This window comes from Empidonax traillii, unplaced genomic scaffold (assembly GCF_003031625.1).
Source record: "Empidonax traillii isolate 1590-97213 ecotype Southwest subspecies unplaced genomic scaffold, ASM303162v1 scaffold40:size2234952, whole genome shotgun sequence".
Classification (NCBI taxonomy): Eukaryota; Metazoa; Chordata; class Aves; order Passeriformes; family Tyrannidae; genus Empidonax; species Empidonax traillii.
In genome coordinates this window covers 1,414,620-1,437,476 of record NW_020955233.1, presented here as the reverse complement: position 1 = coordinate 1,437,476, position 22,857 = coordinate 1,414,620, and the positions used below count along the sequence as shown (strand labels likewise).

The window sequence follows — 22,857 nt, the reverse complement described above, 5'->3', positions numbered from 1 at the left end:
CATTGTCCAGCCTGGCACCTTGTTCCCTCCCTGCTCCCTTCTCCTGGGAGCTGCACTGAAAGGTGAGTCCCCCTTGTAGTAGGACAGTGCTCAGCCAGCTCCTGCAGTCATGCTTTCAGTGCCCATGTGTGCAGTTGGTGTGCTTGTCCTGCTTCTTTTATTGTTTTGTCACGGAGATATTCTGGACACAAATCACAGAAGTTTCATACCTAACTTGCATTGACCTTTTGTTTTTTTCCAGGAGGATTTAGCTCAGAACTGTCACTTGTGCCTCCAAGTCGCTCCTGAACTGCTTTATTGGTCCTGTTGTGTGTCCATGGAAGTTTCAGTGGAGGGAGGGACACTGAGTGCAGAATCTGCAGTGCTGTTCAAGTAACAAACTGAAGAAAGTGTGCTGGCATACAGTGTTAATCCTTTTTCCCTCTCCCTTGTTTACAGGATGCTACAGTGATCTCCCACCTCATGGCACTGCTCAGTAGGTCTCGATACACACAAGAATACATATGTCAGATCTTCTCACACTGCTGCAAAGTAAGGAAGAGAACGCGTGTTCTTTGTGCAAAGTCCTGTGTTGTGGCCTATAAAAACCTGTGCATGTGCTGCCTATTGTGGCAGGAACGTTGGGACAGCAGTGGCTGAAGTGTTACTGCTCTGGATTTGCTGCAGGTCTATTGGGGTCGTGTGAGCTTCTCTACAGTACAAGAAAACAGGCAAATAAGGGGTTTTTTTTATAGGCTTTGGCTACTAAACCCAGCCAATAGTCTGGGCAAATATCAGTCTCACTATTAGCAGGATAAATCTTGGAAGACTTTTATTTTTCCCCAGAAACCTCAAGACTGTGAGCAGCTCGTGTGGGGGTCCTGCAACTGCTTTCAGGAGCTGTTCCAGACCCAGGGAGTGTTTTCTGAGAGGTGCTGTAGGTTGAGAGGAAGGGAAAAGCTCTGAGCTGAGCTCTGTCACTCACAGGTTTATCCAGGTGCATGTTCATTCCTGCTGTGTAATGCAGTTCTCTCTATAAGGGAAAACTAATTTTAAACCAGCAGCGACTCCACCCCAAACACGGATGTCTTTCCCTCTGCCCTGCTCCAGGTTTCCACACAACACTCATTTCTGTATTATTGTTGCAGTTTTTTTGGTAGTTACTGTACCAGTGGGTTATACAACAAAATATCAAAATAATTCAGTGTAGGAAATAAGATTTTTACAGCATCTTCTCCCCTTAGAAACAGTTTAAAACTAGAGGGTCATAAACTGTATTTATCTCCCAGACTAACAAATGAGAAAGTTCCCAAGTTTATGAATTTGTAAGTATTTACCTTGAAAAATATCTTTCTACCTTATGAGACCTCTGGAACTCTGAATTATTCCTTTGTTAAGTGTCTGTTTTCTTCTTCCTTGACTGTTATTTATGTTCACTCATCCCATTGCATTTCTTTTATTAAGTGAAACTGAGGACCTGAAAACAGAGTTAGTGTGATATAAAGGTATAATTCAGCTGCTGATATTAATAGAATTGTTTAAAGAAAACATTAAGGCAGAATGCTACACGGAACTGTGGGAGTTCAGATCTGTATACTGGGGGGAAAAAATTGGTATTTTAAAAAGAAAAATGCACCAGTGAGGCATCTGCTGTTTAAGTGGCCCTTGAAAGTCTCCTTAATAGGCTGAGGAGTTGGAAGAGGTGAAAAACCAGGCCATGTGGGCTTCCAAGAGAAATAACCCAGGACTAATTATAGGGTGGCAGTTTATACACTCAGGGTTGGCTCTGTGGCAATATAAACCCTGCTGGCTGTGAGAGAACTGCTGAGTAATTCATCCAAGAGGAAAACACTTATTGTCATCTTTTCCCACATGAGTTATTTCCTTGCAGCTCCGTTAACTCCTGGTGGTGACTTGCACAGCAAACACGTTATTAACAGAGCCCAATCACTGACCAAGGGCAGGGCAGGGGGGGCTCCTGAACTCGCTGTTCTGCTCTTAAGGCCTCCCCCAGATCCCTCTCAAACAAATTTTACAGTGAATCTTTGTCAAAAAATTGAAGTTTTTGGAAAGAAATTGATGGTTGTGCGAGCAGAGAGAAACATGACTGCACAAGAAAGGCAGGGTGGGGGAAGGAGTGTTAGGAAATAGTTGCATTTACAGAATAATAAACAGCTGCATAACAAAGGAAAATATTTGAGGTTGAGTAAACAGATTATCACAAATTGATCAAGAACTCCTTTCTCTCTTGCCCAGGCAAATGCAGCTGTTAAGTGAAAATCTAAAATGCCCCCTTCCTTCTTTTTTTGTTTGGTTTTTGGATTTCAGGATTATAAGGTCAATTAGTGTATTTTCAGACAGAACAAAAGCCTTCTCATACAGTGAAGCAGAATTTGCAGGGCACTTTCTGACTTACATGGATAGGCACAGTACATTTTTATAATTGAAAAATGATTAAATACTGGAAGTTTCTGTATTCACTACATCTTAAATGAAGACTCTACCTTCCCCCAAAGGGGAGCGAGTGAGAGAACCTTTATTTCCCCCTGAGTGAGAGAACCTTTCTCATGCTTTTTACCTGAAGCAGTAAGTTCTGCACAAATACTTAGGCAAGGCTTTAGTGTAGGTTGTAAGAGGTATTGATGCTTTTATGTCTCTCTTTCCTCATCTTAGTAGATTTGTTAATTGAACTGACAGTGACATATCACAGCTCCTGCTCCTTGTTCCTGCCTCCTGTTCTCTGCTCACCCCTGGTGCATCCATTTTTTTTTTCTCCTTCTTGCCAGCATCTTGTTTGTTTTACTTCTCAACCTTCTGCCTTACTTGCCTGGAAATACTCAGACCAGTTCTCTTGAGCTGGGAAATCCATAATTTGGGTTCCTGGCACGTTGCTGCTGTTTCTGCTTTTACTCTGACTGCTCCTCCCTGCACTGCTGGAGTTAAAATTTGCGGGTGGGAAGCACTGACCCTGGAGAAGAGCCATCCTGAGCAGGGGAAAGGGTTGATTTACAGGGGAGCAGATGCAGTTCTTAACATCCAGAGCCAGGGTTCTATCAACAGAGGAGCAAATAGTAAACTGAAATCAGAGTGATGTACATGGTCTGTTAAAAGTCAAAAGTTGCTATGCAAGAGTCTGTCTCAGTTCATTTGTTTTCAGAGCAGGTGGGAGTAAGTAAACTTTGCTATTTCAGTGATCAGTTTGAGGAGAGGGGATGTGTGTTTGGAAACACAGGGTTGCGTAAATAATTTGAAAAAGTACTTCTGGAACTTAGGTTTGAAAGTGGTGACATCTCTGCATGATTTCACTGCCAGCTGAAAATTAAAATGCTGTGTCTGGGAAGGGTCCAGGATAAAGCCTGTAATCAAGGCAGCTTCCTCCCAGGCCCCTTCTCCTGTGTGACCTTAGACCTGTGCTGGGTCCCTGATCCAAGGTGCAGCTGCCTTTAGGTACCTGCTTTTGAAATTTCATTATGGAATAGAATTTTATTCTCCAGTTTTCACCCGTGTCTTTGCAGCTGTCCCTGTTTCTGGGTTGGTGCTCACCCTGACAGCGACTAGTGTGTGCAAACACAGCCAGTCCAGAGGAGATCTTTCATGTGCCTCCCCTTGTGCAGCTCAGACACACGCAGGTGTCACCTCTGGCTGGGCCTTTGGCCTGTTTGCCCAAAACCTACCGCCTGCATCTCCTGGAAGAATCACTGATATTTGTGAATCATAAATCTGGGGCAATATGATTTCTTTTACTTGAATTTCATTCATTTTTTTCACATATTTTAATATCTGTTCTTCAGCTCCAACACTGGCATAGCTGCGGCTTTAAATCATTGCCTCAGCCACTTCTGTGTGCCAATGTAAGTGGTTTTCCTCCTTCAACCCTGTGTTTGAATTGCATTTTTTGGTAGAAAGCTCTTGGTGGCAGTAGCAGCTGAAGCATCTCTTAAAGCACCAGATATGTTACATCTAAAAGTAATTTTATGCTTTTTTCTTAGAGGTAAGAGATATTCTAAAAATGTTCTTTTGATTATAAGAGGAATCTGATTTCAGCTGCATCTCAAATGTGAGAATAAAGTGTCTCTGATGCCTCCCAGGGTGTGTAGAAGTGCCATAAACTCAGCTGGGTTTGAACAGGAGATGAAGGAGTGAAGAGACTTCCTTCACTTGCAGATTAGTCAGGGCAGTGCATGGAGGGATGAGAAAAGCTGGGCCATCCTAAAAGCTGAGTTTATTTGTGCACAGCCTGTGTTTAATGCAGAGCTGGCCAGAGTCATGAACCCCCTCCTCAGGAGAGGGTTGCAAGTCACAGGTCAGCTTTGCCCAGACACTGCTGAGGGCTGCAGGTGTTGAGATTGCACGTTGTTTTCTCAGCCTCACTGAACCTGCTCACACTACAGCAGTTCTGAGACTTTCTCCTGCAAAACCCAGTATTTGGATGTCATTCCAAATGCTCTTTTGGAAAAAATATTGATATATCAGCCATTGCCAACTTAAAGCCTGAGGTCAGTAAATAGGTCATGGCTGGCTGGATTTATGGCTTAATGTGTTTGAAACTAAAATGAGAAAAATAAATTGGAGGAACATGTGAATCTGTTCTCAAAGCACTGTCACTCTCTGTCTTGAACCCGTTTCAGATGAAATCCCCTCCCTTCTGAAGTTAGAATTGTGGAAAATGCTTAATATTAACAGTGAAGAAAACATTAGTGACTGGGGATCTTTTATGTGACTTGTACAGAAAATCAGGAACTTTCAATTGTTTCCAAGAGGAAGAGTAGAAACAGAAGCGCTCTATCCATGTTTCTTCATTTGAGAGAACTAGTGGCATTGCCTATTGAAGGAAAAAGTGGAAATGATTACCAAAAAAAGGACAAATGCTATAAAAATAAGAATTGGACTTGTTTATTTAAAAAATGTTATGCCAACTGATCACAAAATAAGTGTTAGTAAATCCACTTTAAATCTGTCTGAAATACTTGACAGTGAATTGCAGATAATGGAAACCTTTTACATGTTCTTTTAAAGAATTAATGGTGTTATGTTTTCCTTTGAAGGGTCCAGATCACCAGACAATCTTATTTAACCATGGAGCTGTTCAGAGTATTGCACATCTCCTGGTCTCCACCTCCTACAAAGTAAGACATTGAAAGTGTTCTGTGTTTAACATATATTTATGAAAGGAATCCAAATTAAGATGATCAGAATTCTTTCTATGCCTATGAATTCAAGTTATAGACAGGGATAATGTGCATCTGTAGAGCAACAATTGGTTTTACAAGTGGGAAGATGATCATGGTCCATCTTCCCTGTGTCAAAAAACTAGACAACCATGAAATAAGTTATTCAATTAAACCGAAATGTGATTTTGGACTGAAGGAGGAAGATCCAGCATGAAGAAATCTGTCAATCCTTGTCACACACCTGATACTTGAGCCTGTGCCATGGCAGTAAAACTCATGGGGTGTATTTATTTTAACATTACTTTAGAATCACTTCAACCAGATGGTTGTCTTTAGACATTTTACTGAGCTGAATTCCAAAGGCTTCTGAACTGTAAATCTTAAGGACACGTATTTTTGGTTCTCTGACATACTTAGGAGTCCTGGGAAGGAAAAGTGCTATTGTGCTATACTTCCATTCTTTGTCGTTTTTTGCTTTGTGGGGCATCACAGCTAAGACCAGTATTTCCTGTTTAGTTCCCAAGTTCTATCTTTGCTGGTTTTCTTCACAAATAGTTCACAACACACCCCATAGGAGGATAATCCCACCAGGGAGATAGCAAGAAGTCAAGGTGTCAGATGTTAATTCACCATCTTCGTGTCTTGCTGATGTACAGCACTGGTTCCTCCCAGCCTGTGCAGCAGTGTGGACCAGCTGTGCTCTGCAGTTGGCATTTCTGTTTCCCCTCTGTTCTGTTTGCACACAGGTCCGAATGCAGGCATTGAAATGCTTCTCAGTTCTGGCCTTTGAGAACCCCCAGGTCTCCATGACTCTGGTAAATGGTGAGTGTGATGCTGCTGCTGATTTGACACTCCCTTTATTGACTGGCTGAATCAGAATGACTTTGGGTTCTCTTTCATTGCAGTGTCAGTGGATGGAGAATTGTTACCACAGATTTTTGTGAAGATGTTACAAAGGGACAAGCCCATTGAAATGCAGCTCACATCAGCCAAATGGTAATTGTCTGCAGGAACGAGAGTAAAATAGCATGGAGGGTAATCTCACTGCTTAACTGCTCCCTCCTTGCTTCTTCCAGAGTAATGTGTGCTGTAAAATCTTAGCAATAATTGTAGATACTGTTTGCATTATCTAAGCCCTTGAAGAAGTGCTTCTCACCTCATTTTATAACATAACTTTCACTCTTTGCTGTGCATAAACAAGGGGAAACGTTGCTGGGCAGCAGTTTTGTGAGGAGTGTGTGTTCAGCCATGTGGATTTTCACCAGTAGCTTGGAGTTTAGGATGTTTTGCTTTGGACAGGCTGTGGTCAATCCTGTGTCCTGGCAGAGCACAATTCCTAAATATCTGTTACCTGCCCTCCTTGAACCCCTGCTCAGAGCACTCTGCTCCCCAGGGCCGTGCTGTGTTGGAGACTGCACTGAGGTGATGAGGGAGCAGGGTTAGTGCCTCTTCCCAGCTGTTTTTAATTAAAATAAGTTACTCTCCAGGCTTCACGTGCTCATACAGCAGAATTAATGTTATTAATTAATTTAGTGGTTCAGATCAGACTTTCCCTGCTGGTGTGGGCACCTCGGTGTGTTCATGTTCATAACGACTCTCTACCCTGTGACAAAATGTGCCCAAGTTCCATAACAGCAGCACTTCATGAGCTGGGAATTGACTCCTTTAAGACTGTTTTCTTTTTCTTGTATTGATAATAATGGAACAAATCACTTCAGGGGGTTAAAGAGATAAAATTGCCCATCGCTATTAAACAACTAAAATTAAATTTCACTCAAGAGTTTGGTCACTGTTGTATTGTTTGATTGTTCTTTTAGTTTTTGATGGTTTTTTTTTGACCAGCAACAGCGGATTCTCTGAGTTCCCCAACCAGTTTCACGGGCACTTGTCTCAGTGCAAGGTCTCTTGATCTGGGTGAGGAGCAGGCGGGGCAGGCAGGATGGCTCTGGAGTCATGTTGCCCGGCTGTGATGACCTAACTCATTCCTAAAAGTGGTTATGAAGATGTATAGGGATGGGGGGTGTTTCTGGGGTAATCCCCCTCCATGTGGGAGGTCTGTCTTGGGGCTTCCCACCCTCCTTTCCAACCACAGTTGGTCTGTGCAGTTCAGGTTTTACTGGTTGTGTCAAGCAGTCCTTAGTGAAGAAGGCAAGTTAAATTAATTACGCTGTAGCAGTCTCAGTTCTGACTGATTTATGGGTTTCTTTGAGAAGTCAGAAAAATACATAGGGAATAATGCTTGGAAAATTAATTTTTTGTACTAATCTCGAGACATAAAGCAGCTGGTAAGTTAGGAAGGCAAGTTGGGAGTTCAGAGAATTGTCTGGCTCTGGGCTGTCCTTGTTTTGGGATGGACACTCCCAGATCTGTTGGTTTCTGCTGACTTGTTTCAGATTGGCAGGAGTTGGGAGGACATCCTATCTTTTGCTGTTGCTCTGCAGAGCTTTGACCGAGGTGGACCAAAATGATGTGGTATAAGGCAAAAAGAAAGTTGCAGGAAAATGGAAGACAAACCAGTATCCTGAGTTTGAGATGGGATTTCTAATTAGTCCGTGGGCAGTCATCCTATTTAGGGCTCCAAAGCTTCCATTTCATGACAGTCCTGGGGGCTGAAAAGACTTACTGGCTTTTCCTCTATGAGTGCATTCCCTGCTTGATTCCCTCCAAGTCAGACTCTCTCTGCTTTTATTCTAATGTGAGTAATAGGTGGAATTGTCACAGGTCATCCCTTTTTCTGCTTCTCAACTAGATTTCACTCCTGCCCTGCCAGCTTCGGTCAATTAATCTGCAGTTCCTCTTTGATTTATTACTGGAGTTCTTGGAATACAGATCTAGAAGGGTTTTTTCCTGCATTTCTGAACCTTCCCTTAAATTTCTGTTTGAATCCACACTGGCATAAGAGGCTACCTTAAGAGTTCCCTTTTATTTTCCCAACAATTGAATCAGACCTGGAGGACTTGATTGAAATGGATCCTTCATTTGAGCAGCAGAGTTGGCACAGAGGGAAGGGCAGGAAGCCTCTTGGAAAAGGGCTTTGCAGCTGCAAGTGGAGCAGTAACCTTTTCTGTTAAAGCCACCAGAATTGCCCCCAGCTAAGCCAAGTCTGTTTTACCTGCAATAAAAAATTGCTTTCTTTCATGTTTGAAATAGAGCTACTTTGCCTGGCAAATGGGGTCTCACTGGACTAAATGGCAGCTGTGAGATTGTTCAGGTGTGAAAATGAGTCTCCTGCTGTCAGCTCAAGGCTTGGGCAGTAAAAGTTTATCAAATGAGCTCTGTGCCAACAGTCAAGTCTTACCTCTTATCTTCTGAGAAACAGTCTATAAAGAGACTTCTGATGGTAGGATTTTTAGCTGTGGCTGTGGTTGGAACAGGATGAGTGATGTTGCCCTCTTAAGAGATGGAAGCAGCCACTCTGGGCCCTTGGGAGGAGCTCAGGAATGTGGTGAAACACGGTGTGGTTACAGGGTGTGAGGATATTGCTGCTCCTTAGCTGAGCAGTTCTGATTGACGCTCTGTACAATTTCCACTTGTCCCCTTGAGGGTCAAAATGTGTTTAAGTCACTTTGCTGCAATACAGTTGTATTCCTGCACTGTGGCAGGAGAGAAGGCGGTTCCTGTGGTTAGTTCCAAAGCTAACCCAAAAGATCCTTGGTGTAGAGCAGTTCCCCTGCAGCTGCCTTGGAGGAGGGAAAAGCTAAACCACCTTTAAACCACCCCTGGTGGGTGAAGGACTCTGCACTTGTGGTAGCTCGGGGCACATTCACAAGTACCTCACTAGAGCCACTTTGCACCTTGTCTGTGTGTCAGCACTGAGACCTTGGGCTTGTCGTGTCCGCTCTGATTGTTGTGTCCACTCTGAGTTGTTCTCCAATAAAGAGCAAGTGCTGGCTTGGATCAGTATCAGAGCCCTGGCTGGGCTGTCGTCAGTGAGGATGTGCTGATGACTGGGGACAGATATCCCAGTGATCCCACATCTCCTGGGCTGGTGCAGAGCCCAAGTGGTTTCTGCCTGAGCTGTCAGACCCCTCCAGCCCTGTGCTGGATCTCTCCTCATTGCTCGCACAGCATGGGCAGGTACTTCAAGCAAAGGAGGGGCTGGGTATATTCCTCCTTTACCATAATGCAAGTTGTTAATTTGGGGGTTTTTAGATGTAAAAGAGGTTTGTGTGCCAGTCAGAGCTGTTGCTTTGCCCCTTTGTGACCAGTGTGTGCTGTTTGTACTGAGCAGTGTTCCAGCAAGGCGTCCTGCACCACAGATCCGCCTAAAACTACCCCTGCAGTTGTTTGTATGCCCAAGTCCAGTGAGCACTGATGGATTTAAACCAGTGGTAGGACAAAGGGGAGGACATTCCATTGGTACAGGGGGTTGTTCTGGAACATCTTCAGTGCCTCCAAGGCCCTGCAGGTGACTGTGTGTTATGTTGTTGTTGCAGCCTTACTTCCATGTGCAGAGCCGGAGCAATACGGACAGACGATCCCTGCATCGTCCTCAAGGTGAGCTGTGTCCTGCTTAAACCACCTCTTCAATATTCAAACCCACTCCTTTCTGTGCTAACCATAACAACTGGTTAAACAGTTTTCTATTCAAAATGTTTTCGCATGTAGGCCTATCCTGTTTTTATTTGTCTCATATAAAAAGTGGCACAAAATCTGTTGCACCAAAGATTCCAAAGCACCGAGTTCTCCTGACTTTAGTTTAAAAAAATTGCCTGCTTTCCCTTTATGTCTTTAAACATTTATGGCATGACTTTTTAAAGAAGCTTTAGGTAAAGAATCATACTAGAAGGTCAGTATCCAGAAATAAATGTCCCAGAGTTTGACTCACATCCATTTGAGGTTTGTAAAAATGTCAGTAACCATTTGTAACTACCATGGAAACAACATTGTTAACCTGGTCTCTGTAGATGACCAGGGCACTAATTTGTCTTTCAGCAGCTTATTTCACGGGGCTGAAGTCAGAATACTTGCACAGTCTGTATGTGGAGCTTGTCATGAGCAGATGATTTCTCAGGTTTCAAAATTTTTTGTGTATATTTGTCTTCTTCATGCTTTGGCCAGGGAAATTTGGTATTAAAAAAAAACCCCTCATGCTGAAATATTTGCTTTGATTTTTATACTGAATGTGTATCCAGTACAGGAAACATTGTTAAATACCATAGGAATGTAATCTCTTTCTTAATAGTCACACTTCTATAGGTAGGGGAAAAAAAGGAATAAAAAAAGCTGGTAATGAGCAAGTGTATCAGCCAGGGATCAGGTAATGCCAACAGTGCTTGCTTTTCCATGAGATACGGAAGTTTTGGTGTAGTGTTGCAATAAGAAAAGGGCTGGGAAGGTGTGTTCAGGGAGCCAAGGGCCACTGCTGAGGCTCTGCTGCAAACCAGCTCCTGCAGGCCTTTGAAACTGGAGAACTGTGTCCAGAGTGCTGGGAGCTGCTCCTCAGTGCTGCTCCTGGGTGGTGCAGGGGAAGGAACAGGTTGTGTGTCATGTACCACACCAAGAAAGCCCAGTCGTGCCTTTCAGTACCCAGGGCAGTAGGTTTTGGAAGCGGGATTTTGGTGTCCATCATTCTGGGTGAAAAAGCCGTGTGTTGGCTGGGACAAAGGCCCACCCCTCCTGCCTTTTTGTGCAAGGAAGTCCAAAGTACAATTCATTCCAGGGTGGATAGTGGCATCTGTTCTGCACAAGCTGCATCCTTCTCCCTCATTCCCTCCTCCTTAGCTTTGCTCCAAGTGGACACTTCAATTCCCTGCCCTCTCTTCTCTCTCCTTACAACACCTGCAAACTGAGGGCTACATTCCATTCTCCTATAGAGTCTCTCTGCAAATCTTGTTCTTTGGAAAATATCTTCCCTTGCTAAATTCCCCCTGTCTGCTGCCCCCTGGGCCTGGTCAGGCCTTGTGTGTTCCAGAACTGTTCTCTCTGGGCAGAGGGCGCAGGGATTGCTGCTGTCAGCAGTGGCAGGTGACTGCTGAGAGCTGGCTGTGGATAACCACCCTCCTTTCAAACCATTGTGAACAGATTTGCTTCCCAGCTCACAGCAACAGCAGCACTTTTTTCCCCTCATGGAAGCTGCTTCAGCACAAATAAATGTTTTAGGCTGTGGAATTTACATTTATTGTATGACTTGAGAGGAAATGAAAGGATGAGGAGAGAACGAAGGGGTTGTTCAAACAGCCCCAGGGATTTCTTCTCCAAGAGCTCATAGTTCTAACAGTGTCTCTGTGGTTCACCTAGTCACAAATCCCCTCTGGGGAGCTAAAGGCAATGACCCCTTTGGTATTCAGGAATTACTGACCCTTTGCTATCAAACTTTCTGCACACTCAGGGATGTGTGTTCCCAAAATGGTTTTAGGTTATTTTCATTGCCCAATTTGAGTAGTGGGTTGGCCTGGAATGTGAAAAAATAAAATCACTTGGGATGGGGAGAAGGCAGAGGAGGCTGGTAAATAATGGGTTTGATTGGAAGGGAAATTATTTCTCTGGAATCCTAATAATGAAAGTGACTGTCCAGATAACATTGACACATCCCAGCAATACCCTGGGAATTAGATATTCCATCTCACAGCCCATTTCCAGACTTTTATCTGCTGGCCAGGTATGCTTTGTGCCTCTTCATCTTACACCTCTTCACAGTCCTGTGCATGGATGACATTGTACTGACCTTTGGGTCCTATGGAACACTTAAAATGTGTCTGTCAGAATTCTTCATTTTCTTTGGTTTTAAACAGATGGAATTACTAAGTGTTGAAAACCATGAGATTAGTGTTTCTTGGGTGCCTGCAGCCAGTGACTTAACAACACCCAGCCCTGAATTCCAAGAAACAGCTCCTTTCAGGCCATTTGACCTTGGAAAGATTTAGGAAGTACATTGTCTTTGTGATGTAGACTTGGAATTCCACTTCTTTTCTTTCTCACTCAACATGAATGTAGTTTTTTGAGAGCTTACGTTCAGTCTTACCTGATTCCTTAAGTGCCAGGTGTGCAGAGAGGAGGTGCTCTGCTTGCTGGATTAGCTGCAGGATTCACAACTCCAGTGATAATCCTGCTGGTAGCATCTGTTGCTTTCCTAAATGTAGAGTATTCCTGTAACTCCACTTCCTTACCAGTGCAATGGAGGTAAAATATTTATCCATTTGGTCATTTGAACAATCAGTAGGTAAATGATATTTCAGGTCCCCAAAAGCGTAACTCTGGGAAACATTTACTGGAGTCATTCTTTTGAAGTCAGTGGAGTTACAGAGGCACAAACCTTGGTGTTTTTCCTCATCCATTTTCATGCTTGTGTTGGTGAGGCTTGAGTGAACAGAGTCCCAACCCCTGGAGAATTGCTCTTTATGGAGTTAAGTGCTTTTCATTGAGCTTCAGGTAGAGAAAGACCTGATTGTTTTTCATGTTCAGAGTAGAGAAGGTGTGACAAAAGTCTTGCTGTGTGAGGGTAACCAGGGTAGGGGGTACACCAGAGTAAGGCAGAGTGGACCTGGATTCCAGGTGGGCTACATTTCTGGGTGACCAATATGCTGCTTAGGAGAATTCCTGCTTTCCCTGCTGCTCCAGGCAGCCAGTGTGTGTGAGAGAAACCTGAGATTATTTCTCCCCATGTTGTCCTTAGTTAATCCTGGATCACAGGAGGGCAGGAGGGATCAAGTACTTCTTGTGGGCAGCTTGCATACTTCTGGTTCCTGTGTGTAGTAAGAACAAACCTTTAAATACCAACTTCTGAGAGGTTTTTTTCTTTTTTTAAGCTTTTACAAAACTTTGTCCATGGTCACTTCTAAACTTTGAATCATTTTGGCCGCATGAGAAGTTGTTTAAAAGTAGTCCAGTGTATACTTGATTTTGCCTGAGCAATTTCTGCATGTGTGGGAGTCTTTAAAACCCCCCAAGTGGTGTGTTTGAAGGTTCTTTCTGAAGCACAATGCTGAGCATTGCCCTGGGACAGCTGTTGGACTTTTTGGAGTTTTTTATGAACAAAACTGCACTAAATCACCCTGGTTGGGTTTTTTTGTTTGTTTGTTTTTAAAACTTTTCAGACTCTGCCATGCTTGGTTCGAATGTGCAGTAAGGAGAGGTTGCTGGAAGAGCGGGTGGAGGGGGCAGAAACCCTGGCCTACCTGATAGAGACGGACGTGGAGCTGCAGCGCATCGCCAGCATCACCGACCACCTCATTGTCATGCTGGCCGACTACTTCAAGTACCCCAGCTCTGTCAGCGCCATCACTGACATCAAGAGGGTGCGTGCCCTTACCTGCCTCTGCAGCTTGGGAAAATGCCCAGAAATAACAAAAAATGAGCTCAGAGTATTTTCTTTATTATTCTATTTAAACTGTATGTCTGAGTTCCTCAATAGAAAGGTGACCAGAGGCTTTAGTGGGACTTCACTCCTGAAGTTCATAGGCCCAAGTCTCACTCGCTGCTTTTTCTGGAGCCTTCACTATCCAGACTCAGACTATGTGTCTCTGCACTCCCTGTGCTGTAAGTTTAAAAGTCTTGCCTTGAGGAAACTTTCCTAAGAGATAGTGGTCCATGTGAAGAGGGATGGATTTCAGTTCTTGGGTCAGGGCTGCCAAAAATCTGAAGTTCAGAGATGGCTCTGCTGTGTTAAAGCAGCAAAGCATGGGGATGTCAGGCAGCATTTCATATTATGAGCTGTCTGCACTTGCAAGAGGTTGGATGAACAGGGTCCAGATACACCTCGGAGGCTCAGTTCCAGAGGTGTTGTACCAGGAGTTCTCATCCATGAACTGTTTTATAAGATCTTCAGACACTTTCCGAAGCACTGCTGGATCAATCAGCCTTGGAAGCAAGACTGGCTTTGATATTCCACACAGGGAAATATCCATTGCCTATTCTTCTCCCTCTTACTGAGTCTGATTTTGAGAAAGTACCCCAAAAAAGGGATTACAGAGCCTTGTTTTTTCTCTGAACCTGCCCAAGAGGTAGGCTCACTTCCAGACCTTTTTGGAATGGGATTGATTCTGCACATAGAGCTACTGGAATTTCATGGAAAAATGCAAATTAAATGTAAAAATATCAGTTACAGCACAGACCTAAGCAAAAAGAAGTTTAGCAAATTATTGTGGAATAATGGACATTGGCTGTAACATCAAAAATATGATCAGGTTCCAAATGTGAGTGGGGCAATTCTAAATATTATGACAGTACTGTGAGTGTGCAGAGAGTCTGTAGGAGCAGCCAGCTGGGAATACAGGGTTTGTACAGAGTGCTTGGAACTGCACCCTGTAAGGTAAAACTGCTTGAGCAGTGAGTTAGGGCTCTGCCAAACAGAGCTTGTCTGCTTCAAATATTTATACCAGTTAGGTAACACTTGTGCTCTAATGTAGCTGCGCTGGAGAGAATTACTCAGACAGCTTCTTTTTTGGCAGTTCTTCTATTTCAGCACTTTGGTACTTAGTGCTGGCATTTTCCTGGCATTTTGTGTACACTTTGAGGATGGCACTGTTTTGTGGAACCCTTTGATACAGAGTTTGGAGGGCAGTCAGAATCACAGGACTGCTCTCACTGGAGAGAACGTGAGGAGGTCTGAGAGGCAACATTTTCTGTCCAAAGCAGGTCAGCCTCAAACACCACAATCCCTTCAGCTGGTGCTCCCATTGATTATGGAATCACAGAATCCCCTCAGCTGGAAGGGACCCACAAGATCATCCAGTCCAACTCCTGGCCCTGCCCAGGACACCCCAGCAAACCCACCCTGTCCCTCAGAGTGTTGTCCAAACCCTCCTGGAGCTCTGGCAGCCTCGGGGCCGTGCCCACTGCCCTGGGGAGCCTGTTCAGTGCCAACCACCCTCTGGGGGAAGAACCTTTCCCTGGGATCTGACCTGAGCCTGCCCTGACACAGCTCCAGCCATTATCACACCCCCAAGCACTTGTTCCTGATCTGTGAGCAGTAGTGCATCCTCCAGGTTCCCCCTCTGGCATCTGCTCAGAGGTGACCTCCCAGAAACCTGCAACACCTGCTGTGTTCCCCTACAGCAGAAGTTAAAATCCACCTTAAGATAGAGGTCCTGAGATTGAGAGACCAGCTTTGGCTCTTGCTTCTGCTTCAGTTCTCTTGATAAAACTTCCCTTGATGTTTTTTTCACTCCTGGCTTGTTCCTGTAAGTTTTTGTTGGGGAGATAAGAACAGTTTTTGCCTGATTATGGCCTGGATAGAGTCCTAACCGTGTTTTGGCTTCAAATAGAAAATGGCTTCTCTGTAACTCAGCAGAGGAATGAGCTGTATTCTTGACTTTGGTTAGTGCATTGTCGGTAAAGGTGGACATGGGCTCCTGGAGTTCCTTGTGCTTCTGGCTGCCCTTGTGGGGGCAGCCAAAACCCTGGGACATCAGCACTGGTTTGCAACAAATAAGAATATCCCACCTGCAACTTGTTGGTGCCTGAATGTGGTGTCCCTGCTCTGTTCCCCAGCTGGACCATGACCTGAAGCACGCCCACGAGCTGCGCCAGGCTGCCTTCAAGCTCTACGCATCCCTGGGGGCCAACGACGAGGACATCCGCAAAAAGGTGGGCCCGGAGAGGGCTCGGGGCACAACATGCAGCTGAAAGGCAGGGACTGGCACCCTGCCAGCCTCGTGTTCCCCTCTGTGACATCAAGAGGTTGAAAGGAGAAGGCTCCGTGTGTTACAGTGATACAAACCATCCTCACGGTGGTGGGCCAGAGTCTCCCAATAGGTTGTCTTTCAAAGTGTGGTCCTTGACTGCTCATGAGCAGTGTTGTTGTGGCATCTGAGTGATTTCTGAAACCTGTGTTCTGAGGGATAGAACACACCTCTGTTGTCATCCTGTCCCATTACAAAACAAATGGCTTTTGAAAAATAAACCCTAGAAAGTCCAATCGTATTGGGAAGCAAGGTCACAATTTGTTTCCTGATTCTCAAGTGACCAAAGTCATAACAAAGCAGTTGGTGGTTCAAACATCACAGGAAAGAGAGGGGCTGATGAGAGCACTCAGAGTTAAAAATTCACGTGTGAAAGTGGAGGGAACTTGAACAATGAGTGATTAAAAGGAGCATTTTTTAAAATTAAGCGTGGGCTTGCTGTGTCAGAGGTGGCAAGGAGGGGGGAAGCAGGAGAGTGTTCTGAATTGATTTGTTGGTTAAAGGGGAAAACCAGAAGGCAAAAATGTATGAGCAGGAAAACACATGTTGAAAAGATAATATCGGGAAGATTTATCAGTGAGAATCTACAGAATTCAAACGCATAAACTTCTCTTTTGTTGCTGTAGTTAATAGTGAGGATCCTTCTTTTACACTGTTTCTAATAAGCAATGGGTGTGTACATGACAAAGTTGATTTATTATACCAAATCCATCTTTAATCTGGGTATTAAATCCCTTTTATCCTGGTCTTAAGTGCTTGTGCTGGCCATGTCTAAATATGACATGAACTAGAAGGTATTTTTTATCCACACAGATCTGTGGTCTGTAGTTTGTATATATTGTGTGCAACCACAAAACTCTCCTTAGCTTTAATGTGGCATTAATGGTAATTCATATATATATAACCCTCCTGTTCCTTGGTGATTAAAAGCAGCAGTGGAACATAGAATGGGGATTTTTTTTTTTGGAGTTGTCTGCAGATACACAAAACTTTCCACTGAATCTGGGAGGAGAATGTGACTGGCTGGTTTTAGCTGCAGTTTTTATATGCAGTATCCCACATGTTGCAGACAAAAAGCCAAGAGCCCATAGATGCTCAGAGTGTTTTATTCCTTGCCGTGAATTGCTCTTGCTGCAGATCATTGAGACTGAGAACATGATGGACCGGATTGTGAACGGCCTGTCCGAGTCGAGCATCAAGGTGCGCTTGGCTGCAGTCAGGTAGGACCTGTTCCATCACTCACAGCCTTCTCCCTCCTGCTGCACCTGCCACCAGTCCTGCTCACGTCCTAAAAGCTGATCTGAACTCATTTCTGCTGTTGGAAGATGTACTGGGGGAAGGGGGCAGTTACTCTGCACTAGTGCAGTATTTTTTCTTTGCTATTTCCTAGCACTTGCCAAACTCCAAACTGAGTTCTTGTGCAGAAGCAGTGGATGTTTTCCAGCAGTGTCCATGTGGGTGTGCCTGTTTCACAGGGAGGGTTTCCTTTCCGTTGCAGATGTTTGCACAGTTTGTCCCGTTCTGTACAGCAGCTCAGGACAAGTTTTCAGGATCATGCTGTATGGAAGCCTTTAATGAAGGTAAGGGAAGAGGAGCCAGGTCCCAGCAACTGCAGCTTCTGTGCCAGTAAAGCAGCACGTGGTGTCTGTTCAGATTACATGCCTTGCTGTAGAACCATGATGGAAATTACCCAGAAATCAAAATTCCCTGGTATTCTCCTAAGAGAGTCAGAAATCACTGAAAGCCAAGCAGCAGCAAAGAGAACTGTGGTTCATGCTTGATTTTTAAAGTGTTGTTTTTTTTTTTTTAATTGTTCTTTTTTTTTTTTTTTTGTGATCAGTGAGTAAAGGGAAGTTATCCCTAATTTTACACAGGGCACTAGGAGGACGAGGTGCCTTTTTATTTCATGCCATCACTGGATGACACAGTCCAGGTTTGGTCTGTGAGCCCTGCAAGAGAATTTAGAGCTGCATTTTCTCCTGCTATTATCTACCTTGTAGATCTCATTGCAGACCCTGTCACTGAAGCCAAAGAGCTCAGCAAGACCTTTAAAAAGACACATCTTACTATAATGCAATTATCCACAAGAATAAATGAGATCCAAGTGTGTAAGGTCTGTGTCATCTCTCATCATTTAATGGGAATAGTTTGAATATTTTAAGGGTTTGTGAAAGGCCAAACATGAAAATATCAAACCTTTATAAATGTAAAACAAAAAGCCAACAGGATTGCTTGAAGAAGCACAACTGGCATGAAAGGAGAGCCGGAGGAAACCACAAGTTGAGATGTCAGACTACTGTGTAAATGCAGTTGCCAACAGTTGTTAATTTTGATTTGTATTAAATAAGCTGAAGTCAGGAACTTGCATGTTCATTCCAAAACGTTGGGAATTGCTCAGTTTAGGAATGGCATGTTCTGGTGCTGCTGGAGAACCTTCTTTTCTGAAGGGATGCTCCTGCTTTGCACGAGGTACAGAGGTGTTGGAGAGGCTCCTGGAGCTTCCTCTGCACGTGTCCTTGGCAGAGCAGGGATTGTCCCCGCTGATTTCTGCTAAATTGGACCTGAAAGCTCTCAAATCTGCCTTCTGTGAAATAATGCATTGCTCCAGCTTGTCATGGGATGGGTGTCATTGTCTGGATCTGCATCCAAGCATCTCCTGAAGTGTGGAGTCTCAAAGTGCAGCATAATCCCAGGCATCCCATTTCCTTATCTCAGTTACCAGGATTCCTCTCCCCCCTTTGTGCCTGCAGGTTTTACAGAATGCTCCAAATGAAATTCTCGTAGTAGCATCTTCCACGCTATGCAATCTTCTTCTGGAATTCTCTCCAAGCAAGGAGGTTGGTATTTATCCAGGAACAGGAATGTTATACAAGGGTTCGGTAAACATAAAGGTGTCTTGGTTGGTGGCCACTGCTTGTGCCATGTTACAGAGCTGTGATGGGAGAGAGCCTGGGTCACTGATGGCTTGTGAATAACAAAAAAAGTCATGTTTACAGTGCTGTGACACTCAGTTGAGTTGAATAGGGAAATAGATAATTTCTCTAAAGAAAAGAAGTAGACGTGAAGTTTTGTCATTTTTTTTTTCACATGTAAACCACTCTTATCTAAAAAAATCGTGAACAAGAAGAAACCAAGCTGTGTTCCATTGTCTTGGAGAATTAGCACTGCTGTATCCTGAAAATGCTGGCACAGCAGAGTGTTATGTTGTTATTGTTCTCAGATGAACAGTACAGGATATCTGGTCTTGAGTTCTGCAGTGTCTGTATTTCATACAGGTCATACCCACACGCCAGCACTTCATAGCAAGAGAACAACTCCCCAGGTCTTAAGTGTGTTTCAGTTACAGAAAACACGTGCAGGATTGTGCTGTCTGTGGGACCCTGCAGGGCACTGTGGGTTGCTCGGTTGATGTTAGTGGTGTCAGTCACGTCTGGGAGACAGAAGTTCACTGCAGTAATGCCCAACACAGTTCCCTGGCCCATGGGCATGGGCTTTCTTGGTCACTCTGCAGGGCACAGCACGGTGTTTCCACTTCAGATTGGACCGAAATACTGATTTTTGTGTTGGGATAATGGTTCATGTCAAAAGCATCATGGCCATAAGAGAACACTGATTGTGCAAGATGAAGGAATATTTAGATTTGAAAGCCTCTCTAAGTCACCTGATCTTCTTTCATATCCATATCCTGTCATTTAAAGATGATATCACAAGGGTTTGTATTTCAATCTGGTCATGAAGAAGTCTCCAGTTTTCTTTATTATGCTGAAATTTTGCTGATTGATTTTAACCCAGCCTGATTTTTTTCATAAAAACCTGCTTATTAATTGTCATGAACATGGGCTGTGGCCTGGCCAGTTTGTGGAATTGCAGTGGATGTGTTTTAAACTCAAGATATAAGCAACACATTTTTATTATATTTTATTATATATTTATTATATCTTGTATTGTATTTGCATTTTCATATATGCAATTAGTCTAGTGTTTTAAAGCTCTTTTTTTTCCCCCCCCTTGTAGCCTATTTTAGAATCAGGAGCCATAGAACTTCTATGTAGTTTAACACAGAGTGAGAATCTTGCCTTGCGAGTGAACGGCATTTGGGCTTTAATGGTGAGTAGAGCACACTGATGGAATTCCACTTGGGATTTAGCTCCTTAAAATGTTTGGGAATTGTAACTTAAAGAACTTGTCAGTTGTTGTTAAAAATAAAGTAGCTGAAATCTGGCTTGTCTTTGCATTGAACTGCAGAAGAAAAACAGTATCAGCCTGGAACACTTCATCTGTTAGTGAAGTAAAATAAATTCTTCAGTTCTGATACCAATTTTGTTGCCAGGCCCATTCAGTTGAGCAGTTAAGAAGTGCCAGTAGCCTGCCAGGGGACAAACAAAAGCAGGTAATAACCAGGTCAGCTGTAAGACTGGGTGCAAATTGAATCCACTGTGTATCAGTTGCTCAGAAATGACAGCCTTTGCAAGATCAGTTTAGGACTGATAAATTCCTGCAGGGAATAGTCTCCTAAAAGAGCAAAAGCCCAAGTTTAAGGTAAGAAATCAGTGAAGTGTCTGTCTCTTCCAGAACATGGCATTTCAAGCGGAACAGAAGATCAAGTCGGACATCCTGCGAGGGCTGAGCACGGAGCAGCTGTTCCAGCTGCTCTCTGACTCCGATGTGAATGTTCTGATGAAGACGCTGGGGCTGCTCAGGAACCTTCTCTCTACTCGGCCAGTAAGTAGAGCTGCAAACAAGCCCTTCTAGAAGCCGATCACACGTGCAGTAAATGCAACAAATTCCTTATAAGACAAGTTATTTTTGAGTGTAAGATTCGTGTTCAATATCTTGCTAAAACCTGAAGCCTTTGGATTTATTCAAACCTCTGCAACCAAATGTACAAATCAGTGTAAGGAAACATTTGAAAGAATTCTCTAGATCCACAGAAACACTGTCATTATTACCAAATGCAGAGCTAGACATTTACACTGATGTTCAATTCCACTGCAGTTGCCTTTCAGCAACGTAGTTCTTCTTACAGTTCCTCTGTGAAACTGTTGAGTCAGTGTGTGGAGAGGTCCATATCTTAAAGATGCTTGTGTTTCTTCTTTCTTGACCCCTGAAATCCTTGTGTTCTTACCCAGCTGTATAGCTAGTACTGGCTCTGTGAATGTGACTGGGGGACTGTGCACTTACAAAATGCCTCCGGTTCATTCTGCACCCCAAAATAAAATGATTTGAAAATGTAAGCCCGTGAATTGTTTTTGACAGGGAGAAAGAGATATTGGTAGAGGAAAAGAAAGGGGTAATCCCCTGTGAAGAACAGAGGGAAAAGATGCAGCAAACATTTGGCGAGCCAACATTTTTGTGGGGGGGGGAACCACGAAGCCTCTACTGTGCATTTATCACGTATTGTGTTTCTGTCATAAAAAGGTCACTGCAAAAAATCTTCTGATGTTTGTACTTGTTGAATCTCAATAAGCTTCATAGAAAATTAGCTCTGCCTAATGTGAAAAGATATTTAATAACCAGTCATTCATTCATTAAATTGACCCTGAGCTCTTCACAGCACAGTCTCATTGTCACTTAAGGTGTTTTTCATCTGGAACTCTGTGCCAGCTCCAGCCACTTCCTGTGCTATGTTTTAGAGTCAGAACCAGCCATTCTCATTCTCTACCCAAAACTCACTCATGCAGCAGCTCATTATTAGCGGTTTTAAGAAGTCCCTGGAGCCTTAAAGAATTGTGATGTGCTGGTCATCTCAGCCTGTTTGCTGTCACCCTTGAGGCTCAGGATCAGTTCATCCAGTAGATCTGGTTTATCTTTTTCTGGTTTCTATTTTAGTGTAGGTGTGTCATCAGATGGCCTTTTCCCTGTGATCCTGTGCACTTGGGACAGTTTCCCCAGACATAAGCACATGGCTTGTTTCTCTGCTGTTTCAGGCTTTGGAAATGTGGATATCAGACCTGGTCAGTGTTCCTGTAAGAGTAGCAAATACCAGATAAGAAGCAGCAGGTTTTTTACCCCTCTCTGATATTATCCCCCTGTTACCAGAAGAGAAGGGATAGTTTCTCACTGCAGCATCATTCTCCAGCAGGAGTCAGTCTCCAGACTGGCCTCTGTCCGAGTGGGAAGCCAGTGCCTTCCCTGCGGGTGACAGGGAAGTCACAGCCAAGGCTGGTGTGATGCTCTCGCAGACATGACCAGGATTCACATGAAGAGCAATGTTATGAAGTGTTCCTGCTGTGATAACTCCTGGATCTGGGAGAGCTCACTAGGAGCTGGGCTCTGTGCAGTGTTGCTGCTCTTCCCTTAGGGATTGAAGCAGTAATGTGCCTTCTTTGGGGAGTTCAACTAAACGTGTTCCCTCCTTGCTTTGGCAGCACATAGACCACATAATGAGCACTCACGGGAAGCAAATCATGCAAGCAGTGACCCTCATTCTGGAAGGGGAGCACAATATAGAAGTCAAAGAGCAGGTACCTTTTTTGTTTTGTGTTGTCTTGGCAGATAAAATCTAAGAAACAGCAAAGAATGATTGCTGTTCCCAACATGGCATTTTTGTTTGGGGTTATGATGTGCTGTGAATATTTTACTGAGATGTCAGATGGATAACTTGAGTACCAGCAAGAATGCTTTTCTTTCTGATGGATTATGACAAAGGTGTTTGAATGGAATTCAAAATGTTTTTGTAAATGGATGTGAGAGCAAGAGAATTAAATGAGGCAGTTGCAGGGCAGGAAGGGGACAGTAGGAAGAGAACAGAGGCACTAGCAGGGAAAGAGCAGGAAAATCTGGGGAGGGACCTGCCCTGACAAATAAAAACTGAAGAAGAGCAGAGGGAAAGGCAGAAGGAAAGAAATGACCAGTAGGGAACAACATCCTGGATTGGTGCAGTGTAAGGGGATCCTTTTGCTGGGACACCTCTGTGGGGATGCTACAGCCAAAGTCAGAGCACTGATGGGCAGAATTTGGCTGGTTAACTCCTGTGCCAGACAGGACAGTCACTGGGAGAACCCTGTTTCTTCCTCATGTGGTGATGAAGAATGGGGGCAGTGAAAAGCTGTGGGAGGTTCCAGAGGATTTCCTTGGCTTAGGGT

General features: G+C 43.9%; 1 protein-coding gene across 4 annotated transcripts in view; it reads left to right on the top strand.

Annotated features, from left to right (window-relative positions):
• Window positions 1-22,857, top strand: part of ARMC8 (armadillo repeat containing 8) — a 62,071-nt gene that overhangs the window by 32,332 nt on the left and 6,882 nt on the right. For 3 of the 4 annotated variants that reach the window (XM_027878321.1, XM_027878319.1, XM_027878322.1), the window contains 14 exons: window positions 439-531; window positions 3,771-3,830; window positions 5,025-5,105; window positions 5,897-5,972; window positions 6,056-6,146; window positions 9,587-9,647; window positions 13,187-13,387; window positions 15,582-15,677; window positions 16,910-16,992; window positions 17,271-17,352; window positions 18,523-18,609; window positions 19,787-19,879; window positions 20,345-20,494; window positions 22,141-22,236. In XM_027878321.1, the coding sequence (XP_027734122.1) occupies window positions 439-531; window positions 3,771-3,830; window positions 5,025-5,105; window positions 5,897-5,972; window positions 6,056-6,146; window positions 9,587-9,647; window positions 13,187-13,387; window positions 15,582-15,677; window positions 16,910-16,992; window positions 17,271-17,352; window positions 18,523-18,609; window positions 19,787-19,879; window positions 20,345-20,494; window positions 22,141-22,236 (1,350 nt within the window). The remainder of the gene's footprint in view (window positions 1-438; window positions 532-3,770; window positions 3,831-5,024; window positions 5,106-5,896; window positions 5,973-6,055; window positions 6,147-9,586; window positions 9,648-13,186; window positions 13,388-15,581; window positions 15,678-16,909; window positions 16,993-17,270; window positions 17,353-18,522; window positions 18,610-19,786; window positions 19,880-20,344; window positions 20,495-22,140; window positions 22,237-22,857) is intronic. The other variant, XM_027878320.1, reaches the window with a different exon arrangement.